This window comes from Aedes albopictus, chromosome 2, assembly GCF_035046485.1.
Source record: "Aedes albopictus strain Foshan chromosome 2, AalbF5, whole genome shotgun sequence".
Lineage (NCBI taxonomy): Eukaryota > Metazoa > Arthropoda > Insecta > Diptera > Culicidae > Aedes > Aedes albopictus.
The window spans coordinates 426,401,921-426,429,284 of NC_085137.1; the positions used below are offsets into that span (position 1 = coordinate 426,401,921).

Consider the following 27,364-nt stretch of genomic DNA (forward strand, 5'->3'; position numbering starts at 1 on the left):
AGTGCATCAACTAGTTGTGTATCAGTGGACAAAATTTGGAAAAGATCGGACTATACTGCACGGAGTTATAAAGATTCTAGAAAAATGTAAGATTATCCGATGGCTAACTTTGAGCTGTTATATCTCCGGATTCAATGAATCGATTGCAATGAAATTTTGATCATTCATGACTTATATAATGAGCTCTGGAAAACATTTAACTTAACTTGAAATTTTTAGCAAGAGAAAAAGTTATAGCGATTTTATTTTTTTCACAGCTTTTTAGTAAATTGGTCTATTTTTAATATGCTTTCCATTACTTTTTAAATTCATTGGCGACTATGTTGTTACTTTCCCTCAAAACACATTTATATATAAGTCAATTAGAGAGAAATTAAATGAACTATAATTTGCATCTTGAATTTTGAAACGATGTTGAAGTTTTGGATAATTTGGCGTTTTATTAGAGAAATAATCTAATCGTTATAATTTTCTTCCGTGTTAAGAATTTTAAGTTAAGACAAAGGTTTTTCATAACTCATTATACAAGTCATAAATGGTCAAATTTCATTGCATTCGGATCATTGAATCCGGAGATATAACAGCTCAAAGTTGGCTATCGGATAATTATACCTTTTTCTAGAATCATTATAATTCCGTGCAGTATAGTCCGATCTTTTCCAAATTTTGTCCACTAATACACAACTAGTTGATGCACTTGCAGTAAAAAATTGAGAATATTTGATGCACTTTTCGAAAAGTTGCAGCTAGTTGAGCATTTTTTGAAAAGTGAAAATTTTGCCTGTCCCGATCATTTTGTCTATCCCCTGTATGTGGCTCGACTCTCCGAGCCATCTATCGAAAATTCATTTTTTCAGTGAACTTCGTGACGAACCAGCAAAATTGTGCTGTTGAGCGATGACAGTTTTGCATATTTTTTCATCTGTTTAGTATTTGTTTATGAAATGGAAATACTTTCAATTCAATAATTATTTATACTTGGGGCTGTCCATAAACCACGTGGTCATTTTTTTGGGACTTCTCAAACCCCACCCCCCCCCCCCCCCCCCGCGTGGCCATTAGTCCATACAATTTTTTTTATTCGTCCATACAAAACGGTCATTGGCCGAACCCCCCCCTCATGACCACGTGGTTTATGGACAGCCCCTTGTATGTGTGTAAATAAACTTTTGTTTACGTTGCCTGTGAGATTTACCACAACAAATTAAACAAAAAGTGGACAAAAACCATAAAACATGAAACAGTTTTATCTGTCGCATATTTTTTATTTCCGATTTATCTTGGTAGTCAAAGCTAGAAATCGAAAGATAAACAGTAGTTCTTCCAAATAAGGAACAAAAATTGTTGTTTTCTTGGGAAGTTTAAGAGTTCTGGAGAGTCAAAGTTGAGCAATTTGTATGGAGATTCCACTTTTTTGTGCTCCGTCCCAAAAGGCATATATAATGTAATAGGAATATAACAGTCTTTTTAGATTTCTATTTAATTTTTCACTTTTTCAATTTTTCACTTTATAATTTTTAATTGTGGCCAAAATCCTTTCGATTGTTGCAAAAACATGTTGTCTCCCATCAGCTCGGATCAATTCGTCATAAACTGGAAAGGTAACCTGAAGCAAATCAAAAACAAAAATCAATCGTATTCAGTCGGTTCCGGCTCTTTTCGTACTGGGCAAGAGGAATGATATATCCCTTAAATTTGCAAACCTACAATGAGAGTGGCTAACTCGAACTGACCAGGACGGTATAATAAGTACGCATGCAAAGAGCAAAACCAGATCAAGCAATATAACCTGACGCCAAACCTGCGTCTGATGTGTATGAACTTTCGTTGGACATGCTAGACCACTTTTTGCGGTTTCTCTTGGTTGTCGGTGGTAGTAGGGGCAACCACTAAGAATCATGTCTGAACCGGACACAAGAATGGATCCCATAAGACATCATTGTTCTGACATTTTAAGACAAGAAGGGTGGAGTCATGCTTGGATGCTGATAAAGTGAGCTGGGTATAGGGATTGTAAAAAATGAGGCATAAAAGAGTCAACTATAACTAGTAATTCTGGACAAAATCTGGCGCGTGGGACAGTGAACTGGGTGAAATTCTCGAACAGTGAGATAGGCAAAGTGTTTAACTGTAAATCCTGGTCGTTAAATAAATAACGAGTTTATGGCTGATCTAATCCATTTGGTAAAAGTCACATAAACTAGGTCATACAATAATTGTTTTTTGTTCACAGCTGGTGATAAAATTATTATTACCATTACCATTACTTCAATAAAATTGTCACTTAATTTTCCTAGTGCAACAATTGTGTATGGCGGCTTTTTTCATTATCATTTTGTTATGAAATTTGAGGAAGTGTTGTACTTATCAGTTGGAATCACAGGAAGCTAATTAGTGGACAGTTGTGTCTTTTGGAGAGGTAATCTAATGTGCTGTACTGCATAATGACAAATGCCATGGCTAATCTTTGTTGACCCTTATGTCTAGCCGAACAAGTTAATCCATCAATATCCTTGATGCCTGATGAACTTTCAGACTGCTGCTGTAGACTATACCCAAGTAACATTTTAGTGGCCAATTAGTCTTGAAGAGGGTTTCAAGTCTTAAAAACTCATATATTTTATGTTGGTTTTATGATGGTTCTAAGAACCTCTTCTAGTTTGTTTGACTAGAAAATGTTACTTGGGTTTCGAAAATTTTACTATTTTTTTGAGAGCCATTCATATAACATTATTTTGTATATGACTTATCATTTTCGGTAATATTTATAAGCCTAAAGGCGCTGCCCAAGTAACACACATGTTATATAAAAGTTACGACAGCGCAAGTTTTGGTTGTATAGAAGTTTATTTTACGTTATTTCAACACAATGTTAGAATTACGTAAAATAAACTTTTATACAACCAAAACTTGCGCTGTCGTAACTCTATTATAACATGTGTGTTGCTTGGGTGATAAATATTACCAAAAATGACAAGTGCTATATACTTTTTAAACAAGACAAGACAAAATATACTTTTTAAACAGAACAAGAAATCCATGCATCACCGAACAATTCGTCAGTCACCGTTCCCATATTTAATCCTTGCCATTGACCGTTTATTTCTTCAATCGAATGAGCAGTCCACCACACCCTTTTAACAAGAAAATAAAACAAAAGTTCTGGTTTAATCTCCATCGCGCACCCTCTTTGTGCTAGACCATTTTTAATTCAGGTACTAACTCATATCATAGTGAGGTGCTGCAACGCTAAAAGGATCGTTACACTCCGAAAAAAACGAAAAGTTCACTTCCTGGCTCGAACAGGTTTCGGGAACGAGATTTCACTCGCTATGTCTGTCACTACTGGGGTGTAACCAAGTGCAATCGTTTCAGATTGTTTTTTACCAATCCGATTTTATTTTTGTTGAGCTTATTGAGTGGCCGTTGTGTGAAGTGCAAGGCCACGGTTGATTTTTTTTTGTCGCACTATCACATAGTCGTCGCACCGTGTACTGGCTCTGCCATCATGCTACGTGTTTTCTTGCATGGTTGCAGGTTTTCAAGAATGTTGTGAAGGATTTTATAGTCTCTTGCAACATGGGCTGGCACAGCAGGATCAAATAACACATTCATCAGAATGAACTACAAAAATGTTAATGAGTATGTGAATTGCTTGATTAACGAACCTCAAAATTTTACAGTTTCTTATATGAACAATAAAACAAATTTTGTTGATTGAACAATGAACATTGCCCTGTGTCTCTACCATGTGTAATAAATTAACTTATTAAGTGATCCATATCCCCCCTATTATCAGGTTCTTCGGAATACTTTTGAAGCCAAATGCAACAGTTGATTCTCATTACAACTTTTAGGACTAACACAAATCTAAGCGTCCATCCATACAAAATTCATTTCATTTATTTAGTTCAACATCAAATTCATGATAACACTGAATCAACAATTTGTCGCCATAATACTTGATTTTCAGCTGCAGCTCTCCAACGTCAGTCACGCCAAACGCTCGCCAGATCACGTTCCACTGGTCCGCCCATCGTGCTCTCTGCGCCCCACGCCTTCTTGTACCAACCGGATGGTTAGCAAACACCAACTTTGCAGAGTAGTTGTCCGGCATTCTTGCAACATGCACTACCCATCGTATCCGTCCAGCTTTAGCCACTTTCAGGATGTTGGGTTCACCGTAGAGTGCAGCGAGCTCGTGGTTCATCCTTCTCCGCCACACACCGTTCTCCTGCACGCCGCCGAAGATCGTCTTTAGCACGCGTCGCTCGAAAACTCCGGGTGCTTACAGGTCCTCCTCGAGCATCGTTCATGTATCGTGTCCGTAGAGAACCACTGGTCTTATTAGCGTCTATCCATACAAAATATAGTTCATAAAAATAAGCTATCTGAAATTTCGAAAAAATAAACGAACTCATATTATATTGAATAACACAGTTTACCAAGAAAGAAAACTAGACCGTGACTCATAACACCGTTCAACACTAAATTTTGTTATGGGATGAGAAAAAAAAATAACAGGGGTTTGGGACCCTAGAAGTGTCATAGTGAAAGAACTTTTGAAAAATATTCGACCGGGCCTTCACAGTTCAAAACCGAAGTTTGTATGGAGAACTTGGGGTGTTCAATTGATATGTGCATCAGAACGCGCTGTGCATATATTTAGGCGTTAGACAATAACGAAACTAACCCAAATACCGAAAACGCCTAAAAACATGCACGGCACGTTACAATGCGCAAATCAATTGAACACCCCAAGTTCTCCATACAAACTTCGGTTTTAAACTGTGAAGGTCCGGTCCAATATTTTTCAAAAATTCTTTCACTATGACACTTCTAGGGTCCCAAACCCCTGTTATTTTTTTTCTCATCCCATAGCACCAACTTTTGTAAAATTTTGTCGAGCAGTGTAATTGTTTCCTCGGTCACCCCACATATTAGTTGCATGTAGTTTGAATTCAGTTCCATGTTATTTGATTTGAGCAGCAGGCTATTTCATCTCAAGATCTAAATTTCACTTCCCTTCCGAAGGAAAAAAAACTCAGGGAAAAACTCCACTTTGTAAGTTTGTCGAAAGTGGGGTTCATATAGTTCCTCGACGTAAAAAAAGTGCGTTTTAACCATCGACTATTTTGACCATAGTACGTTTTACAGCCTTGGTGATCTCCCACGGCATAAATATTTGTTTTACTGGCAGATCTTATAGTTATAATATGATTACAGTGGTGAAAACCATCAAACTCGAACGTAAAATGGCAGCTTTCGAAAATAGGACACAATCAGTGCAGTATTAGATTTGTAGTGATGAGATGAATTTTTGTATGGTGAGAAGGCAAGTTCTAAGTTTCTGCTATGAAATGAAGCAAAAAACGTGGGTATTTTGATTTTTTGTTTATTTTGATGCTGTTTAAGCAAAACTTTGGATAATTGTGTTGTTTAAGTTCTAAAAAAATGGAGAAAACAACAATACAGTTACCCGAAGCTTTGCTCAAACATCATCAAATTATCTTGTACCGACTTTTCCAACCCTCTGAGCATAATACTCTCTTCGAATGAGTGTAATCAGTTTCGTACCTTTTAAAAAGGATATGCAAAATAGGGCAGAATTAACAGGTACGAAACTGATTACACTCATTCGAAGATCATCAAATTAGACAAGAAATTATAATACCCACGCTTTTTGCATCATTTCATAGCAGAAACGGAGAACTTGCCTTCTCACCATACAAAAATTCAGCTGATTACTACTACAGATTAGGTACTGCGCTGATTGTCTCCTATTGAAATCTTTTTTTTTATTTTTTTTTTTTTTTTATTTGTGAATTTTAACTTAATGCTAATTCTTCACACCAATTATTGAAATCAATTTGCGTATAATGTACGGTCCAATCGTACTACCATGCTGAAACAGTAAAAATGGAGTTGTATCATGTACACTGAGCGAAAAATTCACTTAAATTCTACTGGAAATCTTAACTAGATTTTTTCCATCTAATTTAACATTTGAAACTCAAATGATTAGTTAGTAAAAATATTCTACTGAAAAAATCCAATAAAATTTAAGTAAAATTTGTCACTGCCAAATCATAGGAATTTAAAACATTTGTTTAGTATAATTGTACTGATTTTTGCTATTATTATTAATTGGCTTATACTAAAAAGGTAAATTCAAAAATTTGGTCCGTCTCCCTGCCATCGGAGACCACCAAATGGTTCCCTTGAAAGAAAAGGAACATCGGAAATCACAGAACATACTGGCATCATCACATTCATGCATGGTTCGTTAGTGATTGGTAACAACAACACGCTTCTATTTTGTATACTATCGGCTGCAGTAAAATCTACTTGAAAAACATATACAATATATAATACGATACAGTGTGAAATTTCCAATAGCTTTTCTTTGGAGTTTCACTATGTTTTCAAGCGGCTTTCACTTAGTTTATGTAAGTCTACTGAAAAATAAATTTTCGAACGGTTGCTTGACTTTTTCCAGTGAAATTGAAATGAAATTTCCTCTCAGTGTGGGAAGAAAAACATAATAAAAAGCGCAAACGACTGTGTGAGCATCTAGGGTCTGGGGCCATTTGGGCAGGAGCACCTAATTTGGGCACTTGCTGCTATAACTCAGTCAATTTTGAACCGATTGACTTGATTTTTTAGACACGATCAGATACGCCCAGTATCTAGCCATATTCATAAATTCAAGTCAATCGGTTTGAAATTGACTGAGTTATAACAGCAAGTGCCCAAAACGTATTTTGTAAAACTTAAATTTGTTATTTTTAAAATGTGAGTATGTATTAGTTCTTAGTTTAAATTTTGTATTTTTAATGTGTTATATGTTAAGATGTGGGTTTCATGCCTAAAAAGGCTTTTCCCAACCACACTGTATAAGAGGTCAGATGAAGAAATACAATTAAATAAATAAAATAAAATAAAATAAATTTAAAAAAAAATAGGTGCTCCTGCCCAAATGGTCCCAGACCCTACTTGGTCGCAGCGCGCTCGTTTGTTCAGCTCGGCCATACCGAATGGATTGGATAGACACAATTCGGCCCGAACACTTGCGGTGCACACAGATAAAGCATTCGAATATACCGACACAAACGTGCACGCACACCAAGCCAACTAAGTATCGATGAAAAACACGGTTTGACTGCAAGGCGTTCGCTCAGCGGCGAAAGATAATTACCAACATCGCTGTTCGGTGTCGAACTCAATCGTGTACGATTCGTATGGGCGGTTGCACAGCAATGAGGTACATATACAGGTGGCGCAGATAAACATTGCGAACCACTAGTTGTCTCTTTCGTTCTACCGCTGATCTAATGCAACTCAATTAGTGACGTCACTAATTGAGTTGCATTAGATCAGCAGTAGAACAAAAGAGACAACTAGTGATTCGTAATGTTTATCTGCGCCACCTGTATCTGTACCTCATTGGTTGCACAGGTACTGCGATGGAAAGAGACTTTTCGCTCGCTGTTGGCAACGACTCATACGCCAGTAGTATACAGGGTCAAATATTTGACAAGGAAAGAACTCAAGAAACAACATCAGTTTGACACTAATGAAAATTCGATCGCGTCAAACAAGATGTTTGAGCATTGGTTTCTTTTTGGACAAATATTTGACCCTGTGTACTAGCAGCTATAGATACTCGCCTACACGGAGCCGCCAAACTACCCAAATTTGAGTTCTTTTGACCCAATCCCATAGTTTGGCCCAATAACTCAAATTTAAGTGAATCGATTAAACTTACACTAGGTTTGCCTTTAACTCCAGCAAAAAAAAATATACTCAAGAGTATGTAAATTCAACCCAAACGTGAGATTTTTCAATCCAATCGATATACTTACTTTTGAGTAAAACAGGTAGTTTTAGTTTTCCGTGTATGTTTTCACAAAATAGCAAGGTTGCTGTCATTATCTTCAAACGAAAAAAACAAAGCGTTGTTGCCGTTCCTTCTTCGTTGCCTATTTTTCGCTTGCGGTGCCATATTCTGCGTACACTGTTCATGGTATTATTGTTTACGATTTGGACTTAAGAAAATTTCGTCTGCTTTCCTTAGGCAGTGTAGTAGGCTGTGGTGAATAGATCTAGAAGAAGTAGGCTTTGACTAAGACAAATGACATTAGAGGACCATTCTGAAATAAACCATTGAGAAGAATACATCACATTGAATCATTTTCCCCTACAGGCAGTGTGGTTAAATTCGAATCTGGGGGAGCTCTTGAGATTCTTCCAGGGGTTTATTTAACTTTACAGGACGCGCGCCTATTTGATCCTAAAACTGCACCTCGCTTGCGTTGTATACGACGAGCGAGGTTTTTTTGGTAGTGTTGTATTTTTTACAACAGCGCGCGTCCCTAAAGATTCCTTCGGAAATTCCCTTTGAAATTCTTCCAGGAGCTTCTTCTAAGATCCCTTAAACGATTCCAATTATGGTTCTTCCAGGAGTCCTCCAAAAACCCCTTCCCCAAAGTTTCGGTATGCCTTTACAAGTTCCTTCCGAGAATCACCTTACATACAAATTTTCACGCCAGTCGGTCCAGCAGTTTTCGAATCCATAAGGATCAGACAGACAGACAGAAATTCATTTTTATAACTATAGATATTTAGATAGATATAGATTTACCGAAGAATTTCATACCGTCGTTATATATACTTATATATATACTTTATATGAATTGCTTACTAAACTGCAAATGATTGAAAATTCACCCAATCTCACCCCTTAGAGGGGGTGAGAAAGGGTCAAAGTATGCGAAATCGCCTGTCTAAGAATATAAATTAATTTAATTGATGATATCTAGTAAACCTACTTAAAATACAATGTAACCATGACGAAAAAAAACTTATGTATTTTTAAAAGATGATTAATCCACCTAACATGGCTAATACAACCGAAAAAATGGTTGAAATTTGATAGAATAACGTTTGAATGTTGTATCGCCATTTTTAGCCACCATAATCATCCTCATTTAAAGTTTCAATCTCCATGAGAGGAGGGGGTAACAAGGAGGGAGGGGCGCATTGAAAGATTGATTAAAAAAACAGGTATTTTTAGTATACTGTATAAGAAATGTTTAACCATAGATAATTAATACATAGATTCCCATTTGTTCATCAGTGCTTGTATTCAGTCGGAAACAACGATGACTGCGCCATCTATTAGTCAACGGGTGAACTAAATGTCATACAGTTGAAAAAGTGGTGCGCATTTTTATCTAAGTTAAGTCAAATTCGACGCGAGGATATTTTAGGAAAATCTTAACAAAATTGATCAAAGGATAATGATGAGTGACGGTTTGAACCGTGTAAGGTACACCGGGGCAAGTTGAATCGGGTGGGGTAAGGTGAAACGCGAACTTTTGAAATAGATTTGAATAAAATTTGGAAATTTATCCTTCGCCAAAAAATTGTTTGAATCAAAAACTATGTGTTATGGCAATCAAATTGTTTATCATCAATAGAAAACATCATGTTAACCCGCTGTTTCACCTTGCCCCACCCGTTTCAACTTGCCCCGGTGTACCTTAACCGGATTGCAGATCAATGAGATTGTTGGTGGTGGTGAGAATCGGTTCAGATCATTGGGCAACAGTGACAGCGGCAAGGATCCAACCGAAGTGCTAAGGCTCTTGCTTTTGATTTTGTCACCCACAAGGACATGATGGCACGAGGTGTTGCGGCCGCAAGATAGGCGCTCGATCGTTAGACGGGCGTGACAATAGATGCTACAGTGTCATCGTTCGGTGTACCGCCGGGCCACGTTAGTGCGAGTATTAAAGTGACGCTCCCCCTGATGACATCAATGAAATAAGTCCGGCAAGCTGTATGCCCGGGTCTAGTGACGACGAAACCCGTCCCCTTGACCTTGTAAGAACCGTAAGAACCGCAATGGGCACCTCCGAGACTTGGGAACTACCACAATAAATCGATCCGGCATAGCACAGAACCCGCACAACGTTCGGGCTTCACGACAGGCCGTTTCTAATCTAGGTAACCAACACCGGCGACCTTTCTTGGGATCCTAGCGTGAGCATTACTCCTCTGAGTGAGGCTTTACAGGTAGTTAAATCAGCTCTATAGTTTTCGGTACAGATGACCATTCACTTTTCGAGCCAGTAATCTACAAGCTCTCGCGTTCGGTTGCTCATTTCTGAATCACCTACTTCAGGTGCGCGTTTGACTCGGCGTTTGGTGTGATCACCCACTGCAGCAGTAAAGAAAGTTGGATCTCTAACTTATATAAATTTTATTCTCTAGCTTTCCAGTAATCTTTCCAGTTGCTCATAAATTACCTAGATGTGATCTTGGGTTGATCACAGAACAGGGTGTGATTCTGCTGCAATCACAAGAAAAAAATGCATATGTGGTTGACAGATGTTGACTTGGCATGCTATGTCCTGTTAACATGTTTACATTTTGCTTCAGTCGGGAAATGCGCAGGGACACTGAGTGATCAAGTAGTTCACCCATTTGCCGTTGCTACTATTTAGGCGCTGCTGTTTTGTTGCCAGCTTCTTCCCAAAGTTGTATATCTATGTTTTAATTATCTAAGGTTTAACCAAACCCTCCGTTATAAACTCTTATGTACATGATCATTGGCCTCTAAATTGCCAAAGCAAATCACTCCATCTCAAGATAGAGTTTCGTTCAAATATTATGTTACACAACATTTCACATTATTAGATCCTCTTCCGCAATAACATTTAAACGGATTTTTTAATAAATTTTGTATGAGTCCTAGCACAACTGCAGACTTATTGTTACTTTAGTATTTTTATGTATTTTATGAATGACCCTTATATGTCACTCTTAATTCATAAAGTTCAAGTTAAATACTCAATAAGCAATCTCGTATGCCGCAATTCGACATTCGTTCGCTTTCCGACATTGTGCTATGTTACCGGTTTTATAGCCCCGGTATTTCCTGGTTTCCACTACCGTCTGGTATTTTCACGATATATCCCTAAAATTTCAAAAATGAATGGAGAAGAAGAACGCTATTAAGTCTGTTTTGTGAGGTAACGAAATTTCAGTACACTAAAGATTAACTGATGATTAGAGGAACTGTCCAAACGCATGGGTTTTATGTTAGAAATGATTTTAGGCACTAAACACACTCGCTTGACACTTCTTCGACATATTTTCGAAATCAAAGCATGCTTTTATGAAGATACGGTAAACATGGCATCACTCTAACGTCAAATGGGGACCGGATAATAAGTTGAATTCTTAGTTAAGCTTATGTGCACTCGATAACTTGCTTGACCCAATCTCACCCCCATTATTAATATTTAGACATAATGTCGAAAATATTGACTTCTTGAACAAAAGAAGCAATGACAGCCCGCTTTTTTCGTTGCATCAACCAGGTAATACCTACAGCTAACCACTTATAAGAAAATTTATGGTTAGGTACTTGTGTAAAACATTACGAAGGAGAATTTTTTTCAGAGTGATGTACTAGTAGTTTCATCGTATAAGTTTAAACACAAATTTAACAAAAAACGATCATTGCCAAACATCTTATTCTGCATCATGACGTGTAAAAACATCTCCTCTTTGAAATGATATAAAGTATTCAATATAAAATAGCGATAGTTGATGAGCTATTTCAATTTTTATGTTTCTCCGTTTTGACCCAATCTCACCCCCCAGACCCATTGTCACCCCCATCGACGGTAGTAATTTCGTTAAATTTCAATAACAAAATTTACATGAAGAATTTCGTAATCATATTTGGAAGGACGCCAATTGGGAAGATCTGCGAGGAATTTCAGAATGAACTCCTGGGGAAATTTCACAAGGAACTCCTAGAGCAAACCCGGAAGTAATTCCTAGAGATATCCCGATAGGAATTCCTGGAGAAAGCCCAGTGGAGTTCTGAGAGAAATTCCTGGAGAAATTCTGAAGGGATGCTGGAAGGAATTTTTGTGGAATTCTAGGAAAGAAAAAAAATAGAGAAAGGAAATCCGAAAGGAACTTCTGGAGGAATCCCGGATCAAATTACTGAAGGTTTCCCAGAAGAACACACACGAGACGCGACATGACACAAGGCATACCACTTATCGTTCTTAAAATCGAAAAGAAAAGAGCAAAAATACTTTTACGTTGACCGGTTTTGGGCGTGATATAGCCCATCTTCAGGACAATGTCCGACTGACTGTGTTGATTTTCGTACGTTGTCTGTAGATGTCCATAAACGAAGAGATGTTCCTTTATTGTCATCAGGTCTGCAATGGATTTCCCGCTTTGCGCGCAGCCACAGTTGATCAGCAGGAGTAAATCAATTTAATTTTGTATGGCGAAATGCATCTAAACTTGAATTACTTGAAATACAAAGCTTTTCCCGAAAAAATATTTGGAAGGCTTAATAGTGGTCACCATTGTGCACAACCACTACCAAATATTTTTTCGAATAATGTGTTCCACTTTGAATAATATGCCTTTAGATGGTATTCGCCATACAATATTTTTGCGATTTACTTTTAGCGATTTTTCGCGCATAGAAGCTAGCGCCATATTGGTCGATGCGGAGAGTAGGAAAACAGCCGATATAGTTAATTCATTGGGAGGCCATCCACATTTTTGAGTTTTTTTTTTATTCTTGTTTTTATCTTCCGGTCATCATTTGGAGGGATTTTATTCTTTAGATTGCAGAGAAACGTAACGTATTTATTATCGCTTTTACGTACTACGTGCAATCCATGTCGTCGAAGTTGTTGTTTTTATTTGGTTGGTCAATTTAAGGTGAAACGGTAAACTGATTCTTTTGGTCTTCAACGTTGTTATGTTCTGGCGGTTTTTTTTTGCACCTATGTTTTTTTTTCAGGCAACGGACTAGCATGTAACGCCCAGTGGCACAGCCGAAAACTTCCCCTAACAGCTGCGGCAGGAATCGAACCCGCGCTCCTCAGTACGATGCGACTAAATGCTTGATTACACTAGCCGCTCGGTCACGAAGCCACACAGGAGCCAAAGTTAGCTTCCATCCGCACCTAAAATTAAATTTAACTTTTCATAGCAGTAAATGTTTCTTATAAACACATTTTATTTAAATCTCCTTTTCTATAAAATAGGGCAAAATGGGGCTAATTGGACAACTTCCGAAGACGATTTCAGTGATAATAGGCTTAGCTTTTTTTTTGTTTATGTCAACAAAATAACTTCAAACCAGTAACATTTAGAAAACATCCGAAAATAGGTGAAATTGTGAATTTTCAGCAGTTGTTGGGTCATATGGCGTAAAATAAACACATATAATGATTTCCATGTATTCTTATGATTGATGTGAACCTTCGTAGCCGTGCGGCTAGTGTCACCAAGCACTTAGTCGCATCGTGCTGGGGAGCGTGGGTTCGATTCCCGCCGCAGCTGTCAGGAAAAGTTTTCGGCTGTGCCACTGGGCGTTGCATGCTAGTCCGTTGTCTAGTGTCGTGCTTCCTTCAAAGAGCATTATAGCTCACTGGAAGCATTGAACGTGTCCGTGTCTTTTAACCTCTAATTACACCTGCAGCTATTTTCCACGATCAACAGTCGTGCTTATTGTTTAAAAGTACAGGTGTACTTCATTGGTACAAATTTGAGCCCGATTGGTCAATCTTTCGCGAAGCTAGAACCGTTCTCGTAAAACACTATTTTTAGACAACTAATTTTGAACTGCTATATCTCTAAACCCAGTGAACCGGATTGAATGATTGTTTTAACGTTTATCAACAATATATTGATACATGATACGACGTTATAAAATGTAATATTTTCTCATGACGCATTAAGTTATACCGGTTTGACGTTTTAACCCATACAGAGGAAAATAAGTCAAATTTACAGCACCACACACATATTACTAAATGTGTTCTTTCTTCAGTCCAAATAGTGTATTACAAGAACGGATCTATCTTCGTGAAAGATTAATCAATCGAGCTCAAATTTGTACTAAAGATGCACATTTGACAGGTTGATAAACAGCCGAAATTGGAGAATTGTTGATACATTATATGAAAAGTTACAGCATGTTGAACTTTGTTTGTGAAATGAAAGAAGTTGCCTATCCCAAACATGTTGGCCACCCCCTGTACATTTTGATTCTCCTTTTGTATGAAAATAAGCAAAGAAAAATCCTTAGCACACCAAGTAACTGAAATGAACTTCAATGAACTTGAAATTCCAATAAAGTTCCGAGTAGCATCTTAAGTTGCTTTCAAGCAGCTTTTAAAAATAATTTTGCAAAACCTATCCTGGATCATGAAAAATTTAAACACATTAAAGGCATTTTTATAGATCTCTAACACAAATTACAGAGAAAACTTGGAAACTATTGAAACTCTTTTAGGACTAGCACTCCTGGAAGTTGAAGTGCAATTTCTACTAAAACTTCAATAGTTTGACTATTTATGAGTACGCAAGCAATTTTGATTTCATTAGAAATCTGTAATTTGGTACAGAAATCGAGCAAAAATTTTCCCCAAAAATTGCAATAATAATAACCCAAGAAAAATATCAAAGTTTAGATGGGAAAAAAATAACCTTTTTTGATAAATTCAATGGATTTATTTACAAGAAGCACCACACTTTCATCAGAAATTTTACAATAAGTTTCACGAGCAATAACAGTTCTTGCCTTAATATGTAAGTATCTGCAGTACTCATGCAGTTGAATGAAGCCCAACAGGATTCATGCTTCTATCCGAGTTTATTGACCACAACAAGAAAGACTACATCATCAAGCAACGAACCCCGTCGAAGAAATCTCCACATCCTGAATGACAACGCCACTATCTCAGCAATAAACCAGCATCCCACAGGACACGATTGATGATTTTATACATGAAACTTTTCTCAGCCGAGAAAAAATACATTAATATCACCGCACCGCACCGTATTCAATTCGACCTAGTCGGAGCGAGTAAGAACGAATGGATAGATAGAGTAAAATCAAACTTAATCGCCCTGGCCTGCTCCAGAGTAGCTTCTGGTTGAGTACGCCGAGCGGCTTTGCTCTGCTTTTGTCGGACAGGCGGTGGGTTTCAAGTTCGGACAGCTCCATCAGATCCGTCTCTCGCGGGTGGACCCTCGCCACCTTTTTGCCTCCAACGCCCAACAACCCGTTGTGTGTACGATGTGTGTACGTGATTTTGGAAGCTACTATAAAAGATTGATCGAGTGAGCGGAGAGGCACAGTCAACGTTTAATCGTACGACAAATAACAACTTGTGCAGTTAATTTTCGCTTCAGAACAACACAGACCTTCTAACAAACAATCCTTCAAAATGTTCAGATTGGTGGTGTTTTCTGCTGTTCTTGCCGTTGCTGCTGCCGCTCCCGGAGCCACTGTAGTCGCATCTGCCCCACTGGCGTATCATACGTATGCCGCCGTCCCAGCTGTGCTAGCCCAGAAGGAGATCGCTTATGAGAAGAGCATCATCGAGGAGCCAACCGTGACCCATGTTGGAAACATTGAAAAGAAAATCCCAACTGGATACTCGCACCAGAGCTTCACCCAGTACCACAACAAGCAGGTCGCCGAGCATGTCTATGCCCCAGCTGTGAAGAAGACCGTCGTCGAGACCCCAGTCGAGAAGACCACCTACCACGCTGCCGCTGTGGCCACCCCAGCCATCACCTACGCCGCTGCCCCGGTTGTGGCCAAGACTCACTATGTTGAGGCTGCCCCTGCTCTGACCTATGCCGCTGCTCCAGTTGTGGCCAAGACCCACTACGTCCAGGCTGCCGCTCCAGCTCTGACCTACGCCGCTGCCTACGATGTCCCGTACGCCAAGGCTGCCTACTACAGTGAGTACCCGACCGTGTACAGTGCCCCGGCTGCCGTGTACGCCAAGTACTAAGTTGACTGTCAAACCCAAAATTTTCCCCCAAAACCCGATTCAGATTTCACTTACGACTGTGGTAATTGTTTTTCTTTTGTTCGCTTTTTGAGGATTGTTTCCGCGAAAGATGAGAAAAATAAAAATATGAAATTAGTTTAATTTAAAAAAAAAGATATAGAAGTTTTACGTCGGATAAAGTGATGACAGCCCCACCAGCGTTCCTGAACCCACTCTTTAAATTCGTTACGATTTAAATTCACTTTTGGAATCAACTCTTTCACATCATTAACGCCAAAAAATTAAAATGCTTTATAGGAAACTTAAATTTCTGAATTTTTGTACATGATTTACAGCAAACAATGTTAAATTTTGGATTATTTTATCAAAAGCTCGGAAATGTAAAAAACATATTTTCTTTTTTCATATACTTTAGAATTACTTCACTCCTTTTTTATTCTGAAATCCTTCTTCTCATTGTAATATCTACTACTTTCGTTACCTCTTATTTGAACGCAATTATTTAGGTTCTATTGACAATATGTAGAACAACTTCTCGTTCTTTTCTCGCTTGTTGCCTGGTTCACCTTAACCTAAAATGGTTAATTCTCGCTGAAACTAGGCTGCCATTTACATAAAGTCTGGGATTTTAAATTTTTCTTGCTTAAATATTCGCTAAAATGATAAAAAAGGATGAAAACCACTTTGGTTGAGTTGAATTGATAGACCCCTTGCTTGCCAGGGGGCTGACAAGATGACGAAAATGGCGGTTTTCTATCAAATTGCACCCAATTTATCGCATAATATCTCGAAAATTCATACTGTAACGTACAAAACTACATTTCTATGATGGGAAAGCATACCCGACCAGAAGCTCCTAACAAGATTATAACAAAATTATTACAACCGTTGATAGAAATAACACAATTTGATATAATTTTGTTTTAAGGATTCGCATATGTGAAAAACCATAACAAAATTATAACAAAATTTGTTAATAATTTTAAAACAAAATTATAACAAAACTTATAATTATTAATTTGAACAGATATATAACAGCATTTGTTACATTATGCATGTTAAAATAATTGCCTAACACAAAATTTCGTAACACATTTATTATAGCTTTTGCTACATTTTTTTTAACAAAATAATTTTAAAATTTGTTGGGATTTTTGTATTGACGCGAAATAGTTTGATCATTTTTGAAATATTGACCACTCGAGCCAAAAGCTATAAAATAAAACATATAACATTTATTTAGAACGCAACGTTAAAATCTTCATGTTTTAACACCCCCTCCTCTTCCATTACACTTTTTGTATGAAAGTCCTGAAATTTTTGTATGGACCGTAACACTCGGTTGTACTTTCCCCTCTCCCTTGAGCGACGCGTAATTTGGAGACGGCGTCATAATTGTTTAAAAAAAATGCAACAGAACAACTTGTTATCTTTTAGATATAATCTACCAAATTCTTCCCAAACCAGCAGTGCTTTGAAGCTACTATCGATATGCGATATCATTACAGCTGGAAGGTGTCATAAAGAAAATTTTTGGGATATCTCCATGGCTTGTTGGATGTAAACATTATTATCAATAAAACCTGAAAATTGGAATATAGCTGGAAATCAAATACTTCACAGCTATTTTTTTTTTCTATTTTTTTGGGATTATTTTATTGCACTCTAATCCAAAACCGGAATCTTTCCCGGATGATGTACCAATCGAATAAGAATCCTCACCAACAAAACAGCTGCTTTCATAGAATACGTTTAAACGCGTTTTGGTACTGTTGCAGCGCTTTGTAGCGTTTTAAAGAAGAATGTTATGTTCTGCTGGAAGCTGTGGCCGACCAGCCCAGTACTTTCTAGATGATGTTTGGTTAGTTTTGTGGCACAATTGTTAAGTCTTCTCTGGTGTGAAATCAAACAAGTCAACATTGACAAACTTCCCCTTCATCAGATCATTAACTTTTCTTTCTTCTCTGTTAACCTTAGTTTTGTATTCTTACGCGATAGATAGTCGGGTAAACAACGTGAAAAAGGTTTGGAACTTTTTATCAGACCATTTTCAAATTTTGGTAGGATGTCAAAGATACAGTAGACGTTTGATAACTGCAACTTGTATACGTTTCACTTAGCGAACAACAATCCGATAACTGGAACGCCTGACAGTATCAACAAACCATCAACTGACGCTAAATGAACGTGAACAGATGGATGGTTACCGTGTCCGAAATATTCGGAATTTAACTTCATGGGTCTCTCAATATGTAAGAAAATGCGCTATTTTCATAAGTTATTCGATGTTCCGTTAACAACATTATACATTTGTAGGGGAATTGTGGGTCAAATGAACAGTTGGTTCAAGCTTCATATAATTTTTATAAGATTTTGTTCAAACTCGGTATACTCCAATCTCTAACGTACATATATTGTTACACAACTCTAGTAAAAAGTTAAGAAAACACATCTTTCATAAACAATATAAGATTGTTATTAGAAAATCCGCCTACATTTTTTTCAAATAACTATTTCAGTACATTACAAACTTTATATAAGAAGTTTCAAAATCGTAGCACATGCAATTTACATCAAATTTACTGACATGCAAATGAAAATATCAAAATTACACGTTCAGGTTAACTTTTAAATATGTGATCATTTTACCCCCATCGTTTGTTCATTTTACCCTCACTGTTTTTCGCTACTCGGTTTTCTAGAATTTTTTGCAATAGAAAAAAATAATGAAAACTACAGTTTTGAGAAAGTTTTTCTTCTAGAATGTTTAGAACATAATACCATCTACGATATAACATGGTAAAAAAGAAAGATTTTAACATATTTCCATTGATAACGACGCTTAACGCTTAGGATGTTCATTTTACCCCCTATATTCCAAAAACAATCATTCACTTGATTAGACGAACAGTTTGAAAGATACAGGAAGATTGTAAACGAACAATGTTTCCGTTACTTGGAACTACGTTTTGAATACCTTCCAATACTTTTGAGTTGAATTTTACACAACTGACGTATCTTTACACGCGAAAACATTAGATCGATTACAATAAATTCCAAAACAGTACTGCTGTTCCACGTGAAATTACATCAGGGACTGCAGAAAGCAAGATCTTTTGTAAAGAAATTGCCACTGCGGCTACGTCAGATATATCTCCTGAGATTCCTTCAGAGATTCCAGCAGGAATTATTTTAAATAATCCTCCAGGGATTTTTTCTGAAGTTCATCCACAAATCGTATAATCAATAACTGCAATATTTTTTGAAACAATCCCTGAAGAAATTCCTAAAAATATGTCTGAAAAATTTGAATTTGTGAAACAATTTATGAAAAAAAATATAAAATTTCCTGAAAAAAATACCTTAACAACCGTCTTCCACTCTGCAGGTATCCGAAGAATAATATCTTTAACCCTCGAGCGATCGCGCTGTTGTATTTTGTACAACACGTTGAAACAATCTCGCTTTTTGTACTCAGCATTAGCGTGGTGCTGACGCAGGTAGTCAACCGCGCGAGTTACGAAAGGTTAAAAATTCCTTCGAAAATGTGAAGAAATGGATTTTGTAGTAATGTCAATCCCTGCAGACAATACTACAAAATCCAGTATGAGAGTATCTCTGGAAAAATTCCTGGAGCATCACCGGAAAACTTTCTGAAAAAAAAAACCTAAAGGTCTGAAAGGTATGATTAAATCCTTCGCCATTTGGAAGAACTTTCAGAAAGCTTCTTAAGAGTTTTTTTTTCTATTAGAATTACCAAAATAATGCTTGGGAGAATATCTGAGTCTATGGAGCAAAACTTGAAGAAACCTCTGGAGAAATTCCAACAATAGTTTCTGGAAAAAATCCTAAAGGAAACATGTAGAAGAGTTTCTGAACAAAAATTCTGCAATTCTCCGTGAAAACAATCTTTCGGAATTACATCTTTTAAAGACATCTTTGGAGGAAGGACTGGATAAATTCTAAGAATAATTTTCTTGAGTTATTTCTAGAAGACTTCCTGAGAAATCCCAAAGAAAAAATCTGTGGAGTAAATTCCGCTATCATTCCTGGAGCAATTTCTTCAAAAAAGTTTGAAGAAATGCATGAAGGACTACATTCACGAAATTTGGTTGCAATCCTTGAAAAAGTTTTCTCGGGAAGTCCCAGGAGGAAATTTTGAAGGAAATTCCAAAACAACATAGATCTTTTGGGAAATTTCTTGAGAAACTCCTGAAACTTTCTTGTCTGAAATCGTTTCTGGAGGAATCCTTGGTGAAACATTGAAAGAAAAATTCTTTTTTAAGAAATATATAGACAGGAATGCATTCTAAAGGGATACCTGGAAGAACAACAAAACAGTACTGCTGTTCTAACTTCGCCAAAAAGTATACCAAGTAGTAAATGTTATTGAACATGGAGAAAGCAAAAGTGGAACTAAATAATTATAACATGGAATTTGTTTATTCTACCTATTTTGATTCGACCTTAGAGAGCATCTATTAAGTACGTCACGCTAAAATTAAAAATTTTCAACCCTCCCTGCCTCCTCCAAACGTGACGATAAACTTAATGGAAGACCCCTTATGTGATAGATTCCATTTCAATGCTTAAAATTAAAAAAAGGTGGAATATTACAAAATTATATCAACAGCTGTTATCATATCTGCATATGATATAATTGTGATAGATTAAAACAAAATCACTAACGACAAATCAAGTCTATTGTACTTCAACGAACTCAATGTGACGTCATGCTACCGCGCTCGTGTGCGTCTGACAAACAAGGATTTGAATTACGAAACTGGCAATACGTAGAACCAGTAAAGCTTCTATCATCGCCCTCTTCAAGTGTTGTGATGGCCTCATTGGCAGAGGCGCCAGATTGCTACAGATGGTAGGTGTCTTGGTTCAAACCCCGTCCGGATCCGAAAATTTTATAACGTACTGGAAACTATTTTTTAATGTTACCTGCTTCTTCTAAAAATAGAATAACACACTTAAAAATATTTACCCAAAAAATGAGTATAAAAAATAGTTTTTACCCTAAAAGGTTGCCAAGGAATTATAACACAATTTGTTATAATTTTGTTATATTCTATCATAATTCATGGAACAAGTTGTATAATATTTTTGTTATGATCATAACACAAGTGTTGCATTTTTGTTCTTTTCAGTGGGAACTTTATTAGAATTTTTGTTATTTTAACTACTAACGGTACATGTTTTATAACAACCCTTGTTATAAAAATTTATTGCAACAAAATAACTCAGCCTGTTATAATTTTGTAATGTCCATCTAGTCGGGTAGACCTAGGTATAGACCTTAATTTAAAGTTGAATATTTTTGGAAGCCATTTTTGCCGCCTTTTTGAATGTTGTCATCAAATCGCGATTTCGCTGTGTTCGCAACTACCGATTTCAAATCTGAACACATCATTAGGAAGCTGAGAGTCTGCTTTTCAAAACATTCAAATATTTAGGTGAGCATTGACCGCAACAATGAGATATCGATGCAAACCTGAGCGAACCTCCCATTTTTTCATACATTCTCACGCGCGCATCTGATCTCTGATCGTGCGATAACGGGATCGATGGAATCGCGTGGATGCGAGTGGCGATTGTAACAAAATGTATGGGAGAATGGGAGGTTCGCTCACGTAATCACAAATCTGCACAAATTCATGTCGTAGTGTTTGTGGGCAGGCCTGTGCACAGAAGTGGCACCAAGGGAGGGGTTTTTCCCAATTTCGGCAAAAGGTGGAGGGGCGGCTAGTGTATAAAGCGTCGATAATGGGGTGGGTTTAACCCCTAAGACCCCACCCCTTGCGAACGGGCTTGTTTGTGGGATATACAGTGATAGACATTCGTTTAGCCGAGAACAAAAAAAGTGTCAGGAAACTCATACAAAAGATTTTATGATAAAACTTTTTTATCGTAGTAATAGTATATCTAGTACAGTTTTATAAAAATGTGATACATTAAACTTACATATACACTGAAACAAAACCGAGGGTAAAAACCCTTCAAATTTCATTTTTTGCCTAGACATTCGTTTAGCCGAGGTAAATGAAAAGTTGATTTTCAATAGATTTTTTGCAATTTCGTGAGTATATTTCGAGAATATACTCCAAGGCATTTAGTTTATGACGTGTGAGCAAGATATTTGATCTTAAAAGTTTATTTATTTGTGAAATTCAGATAAATATTATAAAAAAATGTCCCGATAAGGAGAAGCGACGATAAATAAATTTATTTAAGAAAACTGATTTCTGTAAACACTCAAACGTAAGCTAGATTAGCAGTTTTGAAAATATGGCACAGAATTATTGTCAGAAATGTTCAAATTATTGCATAAAATGTCATGAAAAAAATAAGTATGTTGGTTTTTGGTTGGTTAAACTTTAAAATGGGATTGATAAAAGCTTAAATAAATAGTTCTGCATTGAAATAAATACGTGCCCTAATGCCTGTGGAGTATACCTGTTTGATACTACCAATACTAAATGAGTTAGAAGACTGCAAAGTGAAAGAACTGCAAGAAGTGTCAGATTTTGTATACCCTGTTTATTCAAAAGCAGATGCTCATACAAAAATGCAAGATTTGGTAAAATAATTGGCTTATTTCATTCAATCTGAAGAAATATATTATAAATGAGTTTTGGTTGTGAACCACATTCATTTTTAACATGATTTATTTGAAAAGAATGTCTAAATTATGAAACAAGTAGTTCATGCTAGAAATTTGAATACTTTCGGTGCCATTTCTCGAAATATGAGCCGTCCAATGTATGTTATTTCAGCCAGAATACAGTCTAGAAGATATTGGGAGCTATTAGAAGACGTAATAGTAGTAAACACTGTGATTAATGCAAGTGAAACCATTATATTTCATCAAAACAATACTTAAATATGTGATTTTTTGATGGTTTGTGTTATTTTTTTCTGTTAAAAATGTTGTTTTTCGCAAAATTTCAACCTGCTGGTCATGAAACTTTTATCAGATTCTTTTGAAACACTTATAAAAATAACTACATCAAATCTCAATTGAGAAACATTTAAAATATTATGACATATTTATATGAGTTGCATGCAAAATTAATATGGCAACACTTCCAAAAACGATCTAATTCATGATTTACAAGTCGATCTATAATGCAGATCATACCATACAAAATGACTTTGTTGGATATTTTTCGAAATTTGATAGTTTTTTATTATGGAATTCTAAAAATTGTACAATTCGGCTAAACGAATGTCTAGGCCAGCGGTTTTCAGATCGTGCACCGCGGTGCACTTGGTGCACCGCAAAGTCTCGACAAGTGCACCGCCAGACATTTCAAAAACCTGCCATTACTACAACGAACAATTTTCGAAAATACCTTGTGGTCCACTGCAAAACGAAGTTCCGAACGAAAGCTATATAAATTTCCAAGGCTCTTGCCAAGGTAGAGTTTTGATTACCCTTGATTAACCAAAAGTCAAAACCCTTCCAGGTATTTTCAAAGAAATTTACCAAAAATCTCGTGAGAAATGTAAGAATGTTTTTTTTTTAATCCGGCAAGGATATTCTATCATCAATTATTTTACAAGGAATCTGTAGTGAATCTTCAATAACTTCGCTGAAAATCTCAAAAGAAACTCGACCTGTATTGCTGCGAATTCTCGAATGACCTGGGAAATGTCCTATCAAGAATCTCGCAAGCAGCTTCCAAAAATTTCTCTCAATTTTCCATTGCTTTTCAAATTTGATATTTTTGAATTTTGATTGTTTTTGTATTACTTCAGATGTCTTTGAGAATCGGTCAAAAATCAAGGATGAAATTCATCGAAAATCTTGTCAGTTATTGCAAATTTGCCAGGAATCTTCCGGAAATCCAGTTATAGTTGAAAATCCTAAAAATGATTCAAGGGTAAACGCAGGCGTTCGTCGAGGTTCTTGTTAACTTGTTAGGAATCCACCGGGGATTATTGTTGTCCGAAAATTTTCAAGAATACCCTCAAAAACAGAAAAAAATGTCTGATGTTCATCAACAGTTTCATTCGTAGAAAGAACTGACAAGTTATAAAAAAGTTAATCAATGTAATGTTATACCGTCTACCCTCGTTGGTTTGACCGCATCTAATCTGAACACTTTTTAATTTGACCCCCGCTAAACTGCACATCGTTCAAACTAAAAATGATTCAAACGTTATCAGCAGAATCTGAATCGGAGTGAAACAGAACGCAGGATTAAAACAAAACAGCAAACCACCCTTAGACCGTTCGCAATGCTGTTTTATTTTGTATGGCGAGTTTTAAAATTTTTAAAACTCGCCATACAAAATAAACAGCATTGCGAACGGCCTTAGGGTTACTAAAAGTTAAAATTAAAAACTGGTTGGTTTACATGAGAAGTCGTGCAAACAACGGGGGTTGACGGTTATCATATCAATGGAAAAAGTATTTCAACATATATTGTTGCAGCAGGAAGACACTTTGGAAAATATGACAGCATTTTTAAGAAACTCTCAAATCGGATTCTTTTACTATAATGAACAGGTGCACCGCGAAGCAATTCATTTCCCAAATGTGCACCGCGAGCCAAAAGGGCTGAAAATCCCTGGTCTAGGCTAAAAATAACATTTGAAGGGTTTTTACCCTCGCTTTTGTTTCAGTGTATATGTAAGTGTTATGTATCACATTTTTATAAAACAGTACTAGATATACTATCACTACGATAAAAAAGTTTTATCATAAAATCTTTTGTATGAGTTTCCTGGCACTTTTTTGAATTTTTTTTAGCCTCGGCTAAACGAATGTCTACCACTGTAGTTGGCCGAGGGTTCACTCACTGGTGCGTGGATGCCCGGCGTAAATTGAATGTATTATTCTAAAGATGATGCGGCACAGTTCATTTGGTTGCATATCTCGTGGACGCTATCTGATTGAATGACACCGTGCTAAGAAAATTGGAAGAAAGAGAAACGTTTTTTTTTTCACCCTTTTTCTGGTTCAAGCGATGGCTATGCACAAACATGTGAATATACATGAGTTGTATATGTAGAAAGGAGGGATAAAGTGCACTTGGTGGTCACTAGATCACCAAGACCATCTCAATACTGAATCCGCATTTTTTTGAAGAAATAATAACTATTTCAGTAGTTTCGTTAATCGATTTTACCATCCGTCAAATACGGTGTCCGGCAGTTTGGCCGAGTGTCCTTTGGCCGAACGCCATTTGGCCGAATGCCGTAATTTGGATGAACTTTGTGACATGCTAGCTGCCAATATGATCATCAGAAATATTTCCCTCTTTTATTCATAGGCTATTCTTTCTAGTTTACCATTCATAGATTATTTGGCGCTGAAACTGACACTATTTTATCACAGATTTACTGACATTCTACGCAGAATTGTCCCATGTAATATGGGATTCCCATATAACATGGGACAAATGGGCGTAGAAAGGCAGTTTATCCTTCTTTGAAACATAGACTGTTCTTTCGAGTTATACTGATGTGGGGAACAGTGGCAGTATCATTTGAGCTCATAGTTCATTTTCACCCAAATGGCTTTCGGCCAAACGCGTTCGGCCAAAGGAGTGACTGTTCTTGGTGAATGAAGAAAATCTTTAAAGTAATCATTCAAGTATTTTTTTAACGATTTCTCCAAAGATTTCTGTTAAAAATCTTCCAAGGGCACCTTCTATAGAAAGCCTTGAAAGAATCCTTGAAAGATTCTCACCAGTAATCTTTGGAATAATCTGGAAAAAAATAAAAAAGATTCCCGGAATCAATCCATGCAGAAATCTTTAAAGAAATGCTGAGAGAATAGACTAGAAGAATTCCTAAATGAATCAATTTAAAAAAAATGTTAGAACATTTTTTTGAGAAATTCCTGGGAGGAATCTTTGAAAAAAAAAACTGAACGAATCTTTCGATAGAATCCTGAGAGAAATATAGGGAGGCATCCTTGAGGGAATCTAAAAGGAATTTCCAGAGGGAGTTCCTGAATAAATCCCTAAATGAATTCTGGGAAGGGATATAAAAAGTAGTATTTAAAAAAATCCAAAATGAAACGCGGTCAGAATTGCTTTAAGAATTTAGGTAGGAACAATTGACAAAAAAAATAATACGATAGCTATCAACTAATGCTCCCGGAAAAAATCCTGGTGAAATCCTAGGATGAATACTGAGATAAATCAAGAGATGCATTCCTGAAAGAATTATTGGAAAGATCCTGACGGAAATGCTGGAAGGAAACTTGTAGGTATCCCTGTAGAAGTCGTTAAAAAAAAACACCTGAAAATCTTCGAGTTCAAATCCCAGAGAAAAATCTCTAGGGAATCTCGTGATGAAATCCGGGAAAAAATTCCCGGGATAAATTCAAATGAAATCCTAGCAGAAATTCCGTAAATAGACGCGGGAGGAACTTGTGAAAGCACCTTCAAAATATCCAGGAAGAACTCTTTTTAAAAATTCCAAAGGAAGACGGTCAGATAGATACGAGGCAGTAAACGCGTAAGTATAAACCCAAACCATGTAGAGAAATAAAAAAATACAAAGTTTTTTAATCGTAACTTGCAAATAGAATCAATTTTTAATAAAAACAATCTCATAAATGGTTGGCTTGTTTTGAAAATATATAAAAAATTAAAAATCTTGAATAAAATAGTTAGAATCATTTGACCATCCTGGGCTACCTGGCAAATTAAAAGGCTGGAAGTTAGCTTTCTACAGAAAAAAAATAAAAAAGGGTTTTTGGAAAATTAAAACTATATGACATTTAATATAGATTCGCGATAGATGTTACTTTGAGTGTATTTTTTTTTCTAAAAATCCTTCAAACATCCCAAAACATGTTCGAAGACATCATTTCAATCTCAACGTAATCATTTCTTATAACAAAAAATAAAACAAAAGGATGTCTCAAGTTTTTTTCTAGTTTCAGTTCTGAAATTCAGTGTGAACTGTAAATAAAAATATAAAAAAACAAATACACTCAAACCTCCATTTAAGTAATGAGTCGGGGATACTTAAATGGATCCATTACGTAAATGGATTCATTACGTAAATGGATTCTGTTTTTGACTTAAATAGAGTTCAAGCTCTTCCATTGCAGTTTACGCTGAAATATTTACAGTACTATCGAAATAAGCCAATAGACCGTTAGGCCGAAAACGTTATTAGGTCGTAAGGGCCATTAGGCCGAAAATGTTGTTAGGTTGAATAGGTCATCAGGACTCAGGAGGATATATCGTTTGGTCGGAAAAAGGTCGAGTGGCCGAAAATATATTGTTACATCAAAGTGTTTATTTGGCCGAATAGGTCATTAGGCCGAATAGGTCATTAGGCCGAATAGGTTATTAGGCCGAATAGGTCATTAGGCCGAATAGGTCATTAGGCCGAAAAGGTCATTAGGCCGAATAGGTTATTCGGCCCAAAGACCTTTTCGGCCTAAAGACCTTTTCGGCCTAAAGACCTTTTCGGCCTAAAGACCTTTTCGGCCTAAAGACCTTTTCGGCCTAAAGACCTTTTCG

At 36.6% G+C, this 27,364-nt stretch overlaps 1 protein-coding gene across 1 annotated transcript; it reads left to right on the forward strand.

The window, feature by feature from the left end:
- The first annotated feature begins 15,181 nt into the window (after nucleotides 1–15,181).
- Nucleotides 15,182–16,001, forward strand: LOC109426620 (cuticle protein 16.5). Its single transcript, XM_019702149.3, has one exon. It carries the CDS (start codon nucleotides 15,288–15,290, stop codon nucleotides 15,861–15,863), a length of 576 nt encoding a protein of 191 aa, XP_019557694.3. The 5' UTR covers nucleotides 15,182–15,287; the 3' UTR covers nucleotides 15,864–16,001.
- Nucleotides 16,002–27,364: the final 11,363 nt, after the last annotated feature.

Excerpts from the sequence above, each read along its gene's own strand:
- LOC109426620 (XM_019702149.3), top strand. The coding sequence starts at position 15,288 with ATGTTCAGATTGGTGGTGTTTTCTGCTGTTCTTGCCGTTGCTGCTGCC.